Source organism: Micromys minutus (genome assembly GCF_963924665.1).
Source record: "Micromys minutus genome assembly, chromosome: 7".
In the NCBI taxonomy this organism is placed as follows: domain Eukaryota; kingdom Metazoa; phylum Chordata; class Mammalia; order Rodentia; family Muridae; genus Micromys; species Micromys minutus.
In genome coordinates, this window is record NC_137976.1 from 69,602,052 (window position 1) to 69,616,461 (window position 14,410).

General features: G+C 49.5%; 1 protein-coding gene across 3 annotated transcripts in view; it reads left to right on the forward strand.

The window, feature by feature from the left end:
- The window catches only part of DGKG (diacylglycerol kinase gamma), a gene marked incomplete at both ends in the record, with an annotated part of 146,777 nt that overhangs the window by 42,100 nt on the left and 90,267 nt on the right, over positions 1-14,410 (forward strand). The window contains 7 exons of one of the 3 annotated variants that reach the window (XM_080919456.1): positions 1,912-2,029; positions 3,268-3,356; positions 6,244-6,360; positions 7,249-7,341; positions 8,870-8,929; positions 13,017-13,096; positions 14,128-14,202. In XM_080919456.1, the coding sequence (XP_080775582.1) occupies positions 1,912-2,029; positions 3,268-3,356; positions 6,244-6,360; positions 7,249-7,341; positions 8,870-8,929; positions 13,017-13,096; positions 14,128-14,202 (632 nt within the window). The remainder of the gene's footprint in view (positions 1-1,911; positions 2,030-3,267; positions 3,357-6,243; positions 6,361-7,248; positions 7,342-8,869; positions 8,930-13,016; positions 13,097-14,127; positions 14,203-14,410) is intronic. The other 2 variants (XM_080919457.1, XM_080919458.1) reach the window with 2 other exon arrangements.

Here is a 14,410-nt window from a genome sequence, read left to right on the forward strand (position 1 = left end):
GTCTCAGTCCGTTGCTCAGGCTGGCCTCAGACTTGCTCTGCAGCCCAGGCAGGCTATGTTTATTCCGAATCCACAGTGGCTAGGCTTGCAAGCCAGGACCAGCTTGATAACACATTCTGGCTCTTAGGGCTGCACATGATGTGGCCAAAGGAGTCCTTAATGGCTCTTGCTCCAGCCTTTTCATCCTACAGAGATCCAACAAGGTATAGGATTGCTCCAAGGGCACATGCCTAACCAGAGGACCATCTGTCACACTCAATAACACGGGGACCTGTGAACAATGGCCTCTTGCTCAGGGGGTACACACACAAGAACCCAAAGCAAATAGACTGTTGTCAGTGCTCACTTGGAACTGGATCCAAAGAGATGTTCTGTTTGGTTGCTGCTCCAACCACAACAGGTTGTTCTCTTGGTTTGTTCTCATGTGGGGGAACAAAACTGGGACCTTGTAAGCATAAGGAACCAACTTTTGTTCTCCATGTACTGAACTCGCTAGTGTTCAAAGCACCGTCACCATCTTGTAAGGAAAGAGCCCACACTTCAGGAGGCAGCAGGCAAAACCTATGTATTTCTTTAGCTCCATTCCAGGGTCCCCATCAAATACCAAATCAGCCTTTCATAAAACTGAAATTCACACCAAAAAAGTGGAACACACAAAAAAAAAAAAAAAAAAATGTGCACTTCTTTGATATTAATCAAAAGCCTTATGTAAACCTATTGTAAATGTGTCCTGAGTTTTTAACAAACAAGTAACATACAGGCCTCTATAGGAAGCCCCACCACCTTCCTGGATAGCCTGCTTCTGCAACTCTCTCGCCATTTTCAGTCACGCATATGACCTCTGAGCATGCTCAGGGCTCTCTGCACATTCTCCTGGTAAAACTATAGCAATGGGGTAAAACCTGGCCATAAAGGAACAAGCCACACGGTGGCGCTAGAACACAGCAGAAGCCTCTGAGCCCGGCAGCCATTTGCTTTCTGGAGCTGAGACCTGGGCTAGCCCACTTCAAGAATGGAGATGCTTTCGATTGGTTGATGAAGAAGGTGCTAAGTTTCCTTCTGTCCAGGACAACCCTTGTGGAAGGTAGAGAGAGATGCGAAGTGCCCACCGATGGACTGCTACCTCGGTCACTCATCTTTCCTGTGGCACTGGCCTAGTTACAGAATCTCTGAGTCTGGTTTCTTATCTGTTTATTAGTAATGAGCTTACTGCTCCTCCAATAGTTTTGTACCCCCAGTATTTGGTACAGATTAGAATCTGGCAGTGGACTAGGATAACATTCATCATTATCATCATCATCATCAAAATCATCATTAGTCCTTGAGGCCAAAAAGATAAAGAAATTGCCTCCCAGTATTAAGTTATATGGATGTACTACAACTTCAGTGACCTGGGAATGGTTAGAGCACTTCTAGGTCCTCACTGTTGGGAGTAATGCTGCATCGGACTAGCACAGAAATGAGCATCTGTTCTCTCAAAAGTTATTTCTTTAAACTGGAGTTCACACAGGTATGCTGCTGTCAGACTGTAGTCATTAAAGACCCCTAAGATAGACAGGTGAGGTAGGTAGATAATGATAGATCGATAGATAGATAGATAGATAGATAGATAGATAGATAGATAGGCAGGCAGACAGACATATCAAATTGCTCTTCCATTTCTACTTCTGGCATCATCCAGGAAGGAGAGGGCTTATTTTAGCTCCTCTCCCACTTCTGCTCGGAGGTTCTTTTCCTTTTGTATGTGCTAATTTTAGAAAACATACACTAAGAATCTGTTAACGTATCTGAGTAACTTATCTCCCAACTTTGAGAAGAGAACATGGAGGAAAAGCTGCACCTGCAACAAGGCAGCAGCCTCTGGCTCCCAGGAGGGAGCCCAGCTCAGTGTCCCCATCATTATCCCGGCAGGGCTCCAAGGGGGATGGGAGACATGCCTGGACCCTGAAGCATTTCAAGAAGCCCACTTACTGCAACTTCTGCCACATCATGCTGATGGGTGTTCGGAAGCAAGGCCTGTGCTGCATCTGTGAGTAACCTTCCGGATGCCTTCCCCTCAGGCTCCATTTGCTTTGCACATGCTCAGTGGGTCCATTCCTGGAAAGAACACCCAGATGGTGGGACTGCCCTGTTTCAACAGCAGGGCCTCTGTACCCTGCTTTGAGTCGAGCTGAGTCAAAGGGACAAGGTGTTTGCTGTTGTTGGGGTCACAGGCCACTGCTCCTCTAGAAAATAGGTATTAAGGCCTTTCCACGAGTTAAAGACAACTCTAATTACAGTCGCGTTGGTGGCCGATGTTCACTTCATATGCGTTTAGAGGGGCTTTTGAATTAGTTAAGAACATATCTTATATTCTATAAGGGCAATGAAAAATAAAAGTATATGTTTATTTCATTTTGCAACCCATTTCATAGAGCTAGAGGGGAAAGCAGAAAAAAAATTTACAAATGAGGGATCAGATTAGGACTAAGAAGGAAAACACAGAAAAATAGAAGGAAAGAAGATAAAAGGATGATGTTTGGAAAGGGTGGAGCAAGCGGTGACAGGGCTAAGGACAGAGGCCAGAGAATGTGGCTGCACTGAGCCCTGTGAGCCACCCCATGGCCAGCTAACAGATGCCAGCTGGAGCCCACGAAGTGAGTAAACAGAAGGACAGGTCCACAGGCCGGAACCAGACCCACCCCAACATCAGCTCATCAGCATGTTCTCCTTCCTGTGAAGTCTGAAGCCTCTTGGTCCCTCGCTTTGTGTACAGCCACAGTTACAACAGCAATGACAAGTTTTGGAATTGCTAATCTGACCCTGTACATGGTGCTTCCCACAAATGTCCCACTTATTACAACAAAACCCCGGCCCCAGAGAGAAAGAAAAAAAAAAGTGCTACTGTGTGCACATCTGACCGAGAATCCTGAATGTCCAAAGGGCACAAGTTACTCAACATGCCTCAGGCTGTAGCCATTAGCATCCATCAGCCCAGGGGCCAGAGGCTTTCTGTCCTCTCATTGGCATCCTAACATGCAATGCTGAGACATCTGTCCCTCCCCTCCCCAGGTCACATCTGCATAGTCACTGCCATCACAGAAAGGTAGTGTGAAGAGGTGGAGGTGGGGCGAGGGGTAGCCACTGACTGCTCCCGTGGCACAGCGTTAGGTTTCTGCTAAGTCAGGCCAACTCCGGAAGGAGAAGCAAAACTGTCTTGGCTGCAGCGTGTGCACTGGGGAGGGTATATTGGTAGGATTCATAAGCACTGTCCTTCTCTTTTTCCAGACTGTAAATATACTGTCCACCAACGCTGTGTATCCAAAAACATTCCTGGATGTGTGAAAACATACTCCAAAGCCAAAAGGAGTGGTGAGGTTGGTGGCACCCATTGGCTCCTTCTACTGCATGCTGCCTCGGGAGCAACATGTCCATCATCCCAGACACCCGTGCAGGAAGGGCTCAGAGAGCTTTCTCTAGTCCCTTCTCTGCCCCGAGGACCCTTAAGCCATCTCCTTCATCCATCGATCCATTCAGCATCTCCCTGAAGCCCACTGGGTGCCAGGTGTCATGACAGGGCATCCACCGGTTATGAGAAATAGTATCTAGACTTTCAAACTCTGCACAGGCTATGCTAGATAGAGGTGTGAGCATAGTGCAGTGCCACGGGGTGTGTGCCGCCTTAATAGGGCCTCGTGGACTATGCAGCTCACAAAGGAGGTGACGCTCTGTTCTTTGAACCAGGAGGGCCTCACACAGTATGGAAGAGGACAGAACATTCTAGCAGAGGGGGCTTGGAGACGTGTCTGACTACGGCCTGGACTCGGTTTGGAATGGTTGGGTCAGAAGATGATTTCAGGGAAGGGCAAGGAGCTGTGTTCACAAGGTGATGAGGTCCTACCTGGAGGAGGGTTTTTAGAGACTAGCTCCAGAATCAGAAAGCAGAGGAGGATCAAGGAAGAGCTCAGATGAGATGGTGCCTTTTCTAATCATATGACTTTCTGAGGTTGGTGTCTTAGTCAGGGTTTCTATTCCTGCACAAAACATCATGACCAAGAAGCAAGCTGGGGAGAAAAGGGTTTATTCAGCTCACACTTCCACATTGCTGTTCATCACCAGAGGAAGTCAGGACTGAAACTCAAGCAGGTCAGGAAGCAGGAGCTGATGCAGAGACCATGGAAGGATGTTACTTACTGGCTTGCTTCCCCTGGCTTGCTCAGCCTGCTTTCTTATAGAACCCAGGTCTACCAGCCCAGGGATGGCTCCACCCACAATGGGCTGGGTCAGGGATGGCTCCACCCACAATGGCTGGGCCCTCCCCCTGGATCACTTACAGCTGGATCTCATGGAGGCATTTCCTCAACTGAGGCTCCTTTCTCGGTGATAACTCCAGCTTGTGTCAAGTTGACACAAAACCAGCCAGTACAGTTGGTATGTGGGGAAAGCAGGGGACTAAGATTTTTCCAGCAGTTACAGCAGAAATGAGCACTGCCCTGAGGCACCTTACAGGTTGTGTCTGAGTGTTCCTGCCAGACTCCACTAACAAAGGTAAACAAAGGAAGGAATGTCATTCAAAGGCATTTGTGAGGCTCAACTTGAGGACTTGGGCATGTGGATGGATGCCCAGATGAGATGTCAGGAGGTGGGAAGCTCTTCTGGCCTTTGGGTGATGCTCCTTGCTGAGTCTGAAACCACATTTCCCTTAACACCGGGGGCAGCCTCTGCACTGCTGCAGATGACGCAGCAGAGAAATGGGAACCAAGAGATGGTTAGAAGGTGGGATGTCTCACAGCCCTCCCTCGGAAGACCTGAGAGGAAGGCTCCTCAGATGACTCCTCATATGCATGCCCCATTCCACTGCATGCCCCACTCCCCATACATGCCTCCATATCTGTGCCTGGCTCCCACCAAAGCACACAGTGGGTCTCCTATGCTCAGGCCTCTCTGGTCATCTGACACAGAGCAGGTGACATGGCTGAGGGGCCAGGAGAGCACATCCACAACCTTGTGAGCCTGTGGGACAACCAAGTCTCTGACCATTTCTCCAGACCCCAGTCAGGCTGGAGAAAGCAACGCAGTGCTGGGGTAACAACCCTGAGGCTTAGTGTCCGAAGACCTGGCTGTGGGTCCCCAGGGTGACTACTCAGTGGCCTTAGAACCCAGAGCCAACCACTCACTTCGCTGAAGCCTCTACTTGTCCCTCTACAGAATGAAAACCAATAATCCCAGTGGGCAGTCTGTGTAACCGTGTAAACTTCAAGTTCACAAAGGGACCTCTTTGTCCACCTTGCTCACTGATGCAGCTGAATGTGAGAAGCTGCAAATCAAGTTGTGACACATGTTTTTGGAACAATAAATTAGTAGAAATATTCTGGGTGAAGAGTGTCACACGACTTAGCTTCTAAGAAATTTAAAACACACTTGTTTAATGCAAATTTTTCCCAGAGGTTTGCATACCACCCCACCCCCACCCCACTCTGCCCTGGTGGCATTTCCCAGCCAGGTATCTGATGCATCCAGATGGCCAGGAAGCGGGTCTGGAAGGGACGCTGACTGATACTTTAGACTTTGTGACCTAGCCTCCTTCTCCTTGCTTCTTGACTACCATTAAGTTTCAAGCACTCGGGGCACTTTAACGCGTGTGAATTTAAACCATATGGGGAGACTGACGTCAAACCACTGGGACCCAGCCACTGAGACTCATTCATTCGGAGTGTCGGGTGGGCACTAGGATTTCTACAGAGTCCCCGGGTGATTGTAATGGACAGCTAGGGAGGCTAAGGAAAAGGACGTGAAAGAGAAACGTAGCACAGAAGCCTTCCAGATGTGCTGTTTAGTTCCCCAGAGGTGCCTCGTGTTGGTGTCTAAAGAGGAGGGGCCAGAGACTCGGAGAGGTCCAGACAGTAGCCAGAAGTCATCCTGCTGTGATATGTAAAATGGGTGACTCCCGTGGATTTGGTCTGCACAGCCACCCTCTGTCTTCCCCTGCACCATACGGCCTCCCAGAAAAGGGATGCCAGCCAGTGAGTTCTAGAAAACAGAGGAAGGGCAGGCTGCTGCTTAGATGCTTGCCTGCGGGGGTGAGAGTCAGTACAGGCTAGCTTAGCATCGCGGTGGTCAGGCAGGAGGAACTCTGCATCCAAAGCTTCCACACTGAGGAAACAGGGCCCTCTGGGTTCCTCGCGCCGCCCACTTCTTTGTAGCCCTGGGCCCAGGGGCGTGATTCCACTGCCTTCCCTGGTATCCTTCCCTTCCCTCCCACAGGTGATGCAGCACGCGTGGGTGGAAGGGAACTCCTCCGTCAAGTGTGACCGGTGCCACAAAAGTATCAAGTGCTACCAGAGTGTCACCGCGCGGCACTGCGTGTGGTGCCGGATGACGGTGGGTCGGTGCCCAGGGCGGCCCTACTTCTTTCCAGTGTTGGTTCTGTCCCAGCTGTAGCCCGGGGTAGTGAACAAACCTCCAGAGGAGAATAGGGTGAGGGGACGAGGCTAAGAGGGTAGCCCAGAGCCTCCCAGACCCTTTCGAGCCTCCCAACCGCCAATGACTGACTCCTCGGGTTGTCCAGAGAAAGTTGCTTAAGAAATTCGCCTGACATGACCAGCAGCCGGGGACAGCCAGCTAGATCATGAACGTCATTCACCAGGGGCTGCGGTAACTGGCAGGTTGGGAGATGGATTAATTCCTGAAAAGCCCCCTCTTCACACCTTGGCGCTAGACGTTGGCCCAAAGACATTTCTCTCAGCAGCACTCTGTCTATAGCCCAGGGCCTGGTTTCCCTACTGCCAAACTCGGAGTCCACCACATTCTAAACATGAGTGTTTAGGTGCCACAGGGCTGCCCAGCCTTCCTCCCACAGCCAATGCCAGGCTGTGCCTTGTACCCCCTGGCCAGGCATCCGCCCTGAAGTGGAGGCTCCTCCACCTCAGACGAAGCGACTCTCAGGATGCAATTCAGTGGATGCTTTACTCCAGCCTCCCACGGGTTTTCTCAGAGGAGCTTCCTTCAGACTTTCTAACCCAGAGATCCAGGGACAGGGGTATAGAATCCACTCGGGCTGCCACGGGCAGCTCTAGATGTCATTTCTGCACCCCTGGCAGACATGCCACGTGTTCACACGTGCTCACCCCTGCCAAAGCCAAAGGCAGTGCTCCAAGATGCAGGGCCACTGGATAGCTCGCCTCCCCAGAAAAACCTCGGCACCACGTCTACCTCCCCCGTGTCTCCTGGGTCACTTCCGCTCATCCTCGTCTTCGTTTTTCTCTCCAGTTTCACCGCAAATGTGAATTATCGACGGCGTGCGATGGCGGGGAACTCAAAGACCACATTTTGCTGCCTACCTCCATATGCCCTGTCACTCGAGTAAGTGGTCCTTCCCCCCCACCCCCAGACTCTTCCAGGTTCAGGGGTCAGAGGCAGGCGTTTACAACTTCACATTCTCCAGAGCGTTACCCCACCAACTGCCTGGGCTTATGCTTGGGTGGGTAATTAGAAGTCAGTGCTGCGCCGGTCAGCCTGAATGAGAACGCGCTGACACAGCAGCTTCCAGATGTTCAGCGCATCCCTTCTGAGCAGCCTTCAGGCAGAGCCCAGCGCAAAGGGCCACCTGCGCTTGGCCAGGTTTCTAGGCCTCCTTCATCCTTGCCAAGCTTTCTCCTGTGATCTCTCCAGGGCTCACACACGAGGGTCTCAGACAAATCTGGAAACCAGTGGATCTCCGGGTCCTACCACCTGCAACCTTTTCTGCCTCCGGAAGGCACACTTCCATGCCCACCCCTCCTTTCTCACCCTTGACTGGAACAGATGCCCCCCCCCATTTAAATCCTGTAGAAAAATCACCATTTGTCAGTTTCCATTAAGTTAGAAACATGCAAACTTGCTATCCTGAAAACTCTTTTCCTGGGAGAAATGCATTTATTCCATCAAAGTGCCCCTGCTACTCCAGAGCAGGTGGGTAAGCTGAGAGCCTGTGGGAAATGACTACGGCGTAGTAGAAAAGACAAAATCATGCAAAAGTGGAGACACTCAAAAATATAAAGCTAAACAACACAACACGAAAGTTGGTGCAGGGCAGCATTGTTATCTTCTTGATAAAAAGTTGCGATAAAGCCAATTCTGTCTGCACAGGCAGCACTCACACACAGCACTCACACACACACACACACATGCACACACACACACACTCACACACATGCACACATACATACACACTCACACACAGCACTCACACACACTCACACACACATGCACACACACACATGCACTCACACACAGCACTCACAAACATGCACACACATGAACTCACACTCACACACACACATGCACACACACACTCACACATACACACACACATACACACACACACACACACACGCGCGCGCGCGCGCGAGCGCACACGCACAGCACTGTATTGCAGCAAACCACACTGTTTGTTGCACGAATTGCAATAGAACAAACAACAAACTTTGAGACAAAGTAGAAAAAGCAAAGCGGGAACAGAAGCCATGCCGCGGTGTCAAGCCTCGCTGAGCAGGAAAGCTGAGTGTGAGGCTTTGCTTCTCACGGTTTTTAAAGCCCTCAGCCAACAAGCCAGATTCCTGCCCACTTCATTCCCTACCATGTCCTTACCATGTCCTTACCCTGTCCCAAGGTTCCGGTCTTCACAAGTGATATAATCTCTAGTTACAGTAATTATGGGGACCTTTGGAAGCCCAAGGAACCTGTGGGGTGAATCCTTTCCTGAGATCTGAAGTCCCACTTGGAAACACTCACAGTTCCTGCCTGGCTGAGCTCTTTGCTGTGGCGGCCATTTGTTTTAACACTTTGATCTCCTCTTGTCCCTGAAGTAGGCTTTTTCCTCTTCAAAGGTTGCTTGTTTTCTCTCTCCCAGGACCGGCAAGGAGGGAAGTCCGATGGCAGTGTGGCCACCAAGGGTGAACTTGTAACACAGGTAATGCATAAATGGGCAGTCACCACTCACGCTAAGTGGGTCCAGAGGCTGGGGCAGGGACAGTGGGGCCTGGGCTCCAAAGAAATGCATCCCAGAATTTGCTTTCTCAGGGCCAATTCCATCACAGGAGGACATTTACCTGGGCCTCTGGGGCTAACCTTCGACTGTCCCCCAGTGGACAAGTAGTAAGCAAGGAGATTGGCTGACACCATTGATGGTATGGCTTTGTCACCTCTTTAAGAGAAAGTCACATGAATCTGCGCCTTGCAGACCTCCTAACCAGTGACAGATGTGTGTTGTAAAAGCACACAATGGTTTTTCTAACATTATCCAGCTGCTTCTGGAATATAAGCCATCAGAACAAAGCAGACAAGATCCAAAGATTCTCAATCCTTATGTGTGTGTTTTAAGACCTCATTTTTCACTAAACATCACTAGAGAGTTGGGGTTTTGGGGTTTTTTTTTTCACGTCTTTCGTGACGTTCTGGGGAATGCAGAGAAGGCATCCTGATGAGGTACAAAGCAGGAAATGGAGCCTTCGCCTTGCCTCCGAGCTTACGTTTACTTGTGCTAAGAGCCGGCTTAGCATCCCTAGACTACCTGCTTCCCACAGTGCTGGACGCCTTGGGTCATGAGGTCACGCACTTTGAAATTACAAGATCAATTGAAAATGAAGATGCAAGATAAAAGTGGCGTGGGCCACCGTGGGTGAGGATGCGCCAGACCTTCCCGATGCTGCGACCCTTTAGTACAGCTCCTCACGCTGCAGTGGCTCCAACCACAGCGTTGTGCTGCTGCTACTTCATGACTGTAATGTTGCTGCAGTTATGAGTCACAATGTTTATATCCCACAGGCGGTGCCCGTGACACGGTTGATCTAACATCACCCCCGGGCCACGACCCACAGGTTGAGAACCACTGCTCTAGAAGCTCAAAAAGAAGGTTCTAGAAACCAGTAAAAGAGTCTAGACATCACAAAGAAAGCAGTCTAGGCATGTAGAAGATACACCACACCATACACACACACACACTCACACGCATGCACGCGCACACACACACACAGAGGCATGGGTTGTCCCTCGTGGGCATCATTCTCACTGACAGCTTCCATAACATATGGGCTTTTGAGTACTTTGATATCATCCCACAGACTTAGGGGCTTACTCCCCTGGCTCCGAAATGCCTTTGAGTATCTACCACACAATTACCTAGGAGACAAGAGAATTCTTTAAGATCATAAACAAAAAGCACTGCACTTTGCAAACCTGTCAGGCTGTGATAGGTACGAGGCATAAAACTAACAAATGTGGGCATTAAATATTGAACATGAAGCCAAGCTGCCTCTATGTGTGGGAATATCATTCACTTGAATCAACAAAAAATTTCTGAGGGCAGGCTGCTGTGTCAGGAACCATGGGACTCATAGAAGCTCCACTCTGATCTCAGCATTTCTGATCTACTTGGAGATCTGAGATTTTACCTACAAAAAGAAAGACAAAAAGTGCAAAGAAATAAACATAAATCCTCCAGGATAATACTGCACAGGGCACACTGTAGCAGGTTATAATGAGTCACTGCAGCAGGTTATAATGTGTCACACTGCAGCAGGTTATAATGTGTCACACTGCAGCACGTTATAATGTGTCACACTGCAGCACGTTATAATGTGTCACACTGCAGCAGGTTATAATGTGTCACACTGCAGCAGGTTATAATGTGTCACACTGCAGCAGGTTATAATGTGTCACACTGCAGCAGGTTATAATGTGTCACACTGCAGCAGGTTATAATGTGTCACACTGCAGCAGGTTATAATGTGTCACACTGCAGCAGGTTATAATGTGTCACACTGCAGCAGGTTATAATGTGTCACACTGCAGCAGGTTATAATGTGTCACACTGCAGCACGTTATAATGTGTCACACTGCAGCACGTTATAATGTGTCACACTGCAGCACGTTATAATGTGTCACACTGCAGCACGTTATAATGTGTCACACTGCAGGTTATAATGTGTCACACTGCAGCAGGTTATAATGTGTCACACTGCAGCAGGTTATAATGTGTCACACTGCAGCAGGTTATAATGTGTCACACTGCAGCAGGTTATAATGAGTCACACTGCAGCAGGTTATAATGTGTCACACTGCAGCACGTTATAATGTGTCACACTGCAGCAGGTTATAATGTGTCACACTGCAGCAGGTTATAATGAGTCACACTGCAGCAGGTTATAATGAGTCACACTGCAGCAGGTTATAATGTGTCACACTGCAGCAGGATATAATGTGTCACACTGCAGCAGGTTATAATGTGTCACACTGCAGCAGGTTATAATGTTTCACACTGCAGCAGGTTATAATGAGTCACTGCAGCAGGTTATAATGTGTCACACTCCAGCATGTTATAATGAGTCACTGCAGCAGGTTATAATGTGTCACACTGCAGGTTATAATGAGTCACACTTCAGCAGGTTATAATGTGTCACAAGGTAGCAGGTTATAATGTGTCACACTGCAGCAGGTTATAATGTGTCGCACTGCAGCCGGTCATAATATGTCACACTGCAGTAGCATGTACTGCACAGGTCACACTGCAGCAATCTTTAGTTGCTGTGGCTGAAAGCAGTGTCACAGAGGCAATGGCTCTGGAACTGTGCCATGGGTTATCCTGAATTTTAAAGAGAAGTTTCTCTGTGGTTTGTCTGGCCTGGATCTGATTCTGTAGACTAGGCTGGCCTGGAACTCACAGAGATCCACCTTTCTCTGCCACCACTGCCAGGCTTATTCTGAATTTCTTTAAGAGGTTACAAAGAGAAGAGTATTTTGAGCCATGAGACAAGAGCAAAAGAGTATGAGCAAATGCAGGAGCAGACATACTCACTGGAGGTGCCAGCCAGCTTTTAGGGTGGTTGCTGGGGACAGGATGGAATGAGGAGACATCAGAAGAAAGGGGAGAGGCTGAGAAGGCTTATTGATTAGGACCTGATTCTGAGAGCATCAGGGTGTTGTTACAAGTGCTTTAACAGGAGTGGCATGTTTGATGTGGTGTCCCAGGAAGCAACTGGGGTGAGGACGTGGAGAATACAGTCAGTGTAGGAAAGGCCTCAAAGGCATGGAGACCATGGTGGCTGCCAGGGAAATTCTTAGGGAGGTACTTAGAAGTCACCCTGTATGCATGAGTAACCTCACCTTTAACAGGAAGGAGACACCAGGAGAGACGGCTAGGCTTATGGGAAAGACAACTTGTCTGGGCCTGTTTTGTGGTACCATCGGTGAGGTACCCTCAGCAGTGATTGACGCTGATAGGCCCCACGCGGAAGTGGGTAGACCCCACTGTGAGTTTAGGAGGAAAATGGAGTGTTCGTTTCATTGATGCATGAGTTGGCAGACATATCGGGTTTTTTTTTTTTTAAAGACGTATTTATTTATTAAGTACAGTGTTTCACCTGCAGGTATGCCTGCTAGCCAGAAGAGGGCACCAAATCTCATAATGGATGGTTGTGAGCCACCATGTGGTTGCTGGGAATTGAACTCAGAACCTTTGGAAGAGCAGCCAGTGCTCTTAACCTCTGAGCCACCTCTCCGGCCCCCAGATGCGCCCTTTAGACCTGTGGTTCTCAACCTGTGGGTCGCAACTCCTTGGGGTCATAAACCAAACGTCCTGCATATCTGATATTTATATTGAATCATAACAACAATATTAAAGTTATGAAGTAGCAACAAAATAACGGGGGAGTGGGTCGCCACAACGCCAGGAACTGTATTAAAGGCTCACAGCATTGAGAGCTGTTGCTTTTGATCTCAAGTTGTGGGCATGACGCCACATGATTGGGTAATTTGAAGCCGCTGTCACCGCCCCCTCTCTGGTCCCGACCTGCTACTCCCATTGTCATTACCCCTTTAACAGTCCCTCGGGTTGGAATCAGCCATGTTTCCCCCAGGAAGCTCAGCCAGCAGACGAACAGCCCCCTTCTCTCCTCCATACCTGGGCCTGCTTCCCATCCACCTTCCAAAGGTATCTCAACCCTGCTTTCATCCCACGCCATGACTGGAAAAAGCTCAACCTCTTTCTTCTCCTTTTTAAGTATAAGATCATCCCTAGCCCGGGGACGCATCCCCTGCTGGTCTTGGTGAACCCCAAGAGTGGAGGAAGACAGGGAGAAAGGTAAGTCCTCTTCTTTCAAAATCGGCTGAAACAACCTGACCCTCAGCCCCAACATAGACTGTACAAGTTTAAAACAAACAAAAACAAAAAAGCAAAAAACCTGGGCCCGTGGCCAGTTCATCCTCTGGCCCAGGTGGGTTACTAACCCGTGCCTCAGTTTCCTCCCCTGACATAGACAGCAATATCACCTCTCACGGGTTACTTCAAGGATTAGAACAGACCTAGTGCTTGGCCTCAGACCTGCCCCTGTGAAGGCACCACAGTCAAGTCTGAGGGGCCATTCCTTCCTATCCCATCACAAGACTTGGTTTAAAAGACTTGATGAGACTCCCTGCTTAGGGCCACCTGGCCTGGCCCTGACCCCACCTTACCAGTGACTCGAATGCAGGATTTGGGCGAAGCTGGAGTCAGCTCAGTGGAATAGGACGAGAGATGGGGGCAGGCAGCTCCACTCTGCTGTCCAGGCCTGCTCGGTGTGAGGAATGAGCAGATGGCAGGGAGGGCAGGAACCCAGGCTTAGAAAAATAATATCAGGTAGGGCCCAAGCAAGTCCGTGAGAACCCCGTCTCTATCAACGAGACACCTTCCTGGCCTAACCTAGTGGTCTCAAGGTAGAGCCTAGAAACCAAGCCCAGACATAACCATTGCCTCTTGGCTTCCCAGCCCCACCTCCTCCTACGTGTATTCTTATGAGGATTCTGGGCCCTCTGCTTAGGGGGTCTTCAGTGCCTCAGGACCTCTACAACAGAATCACCCTACTTAAGCCACACAGAATACCCAAAGGTCTCTAACATGGAGGAAGCTTTAGAACTGCAGTCCTGATCTCTGCCATAGCAATTAACAGTACACAGGGCGAGGCTGGAGTCAGCTGGAGGGCCAGCTTTGGACCAGAGGGAAGGATGTGGAGATGCTAAGTCAACCAGGATATCGGGTCTGCATGCAATACTTCCCGTCATGGGTTTAAGCAACTGGTGAATCCCACCACGATGACTGCCCCACGTGATTACTGTGGTTTATTTTTCCATCTGTAGAATTCTTCGGAAATTCCACTACCTGCTCAACCCCAAACAAGTCTTCAACCTGGACAACGGGGGACCCACACCAGGGTATGGTCTTCTCTCTGCCCTGCTTTGGTCTCTGAAGAAAGCACCTTCCTTTGTCGCCTTTGAAGTCTTCTGGCTCTTTCTGCCTATCATCCTTTTCCCCCACCCCTCACCTTGGCCCTGGTTCTTGTTTGGGAAGTCACCCTGTGTACCTTGTCACTGAAGGAGGTGTTGATGTCAGAGGGAAACTATGACCCAGTATTAGACGGTC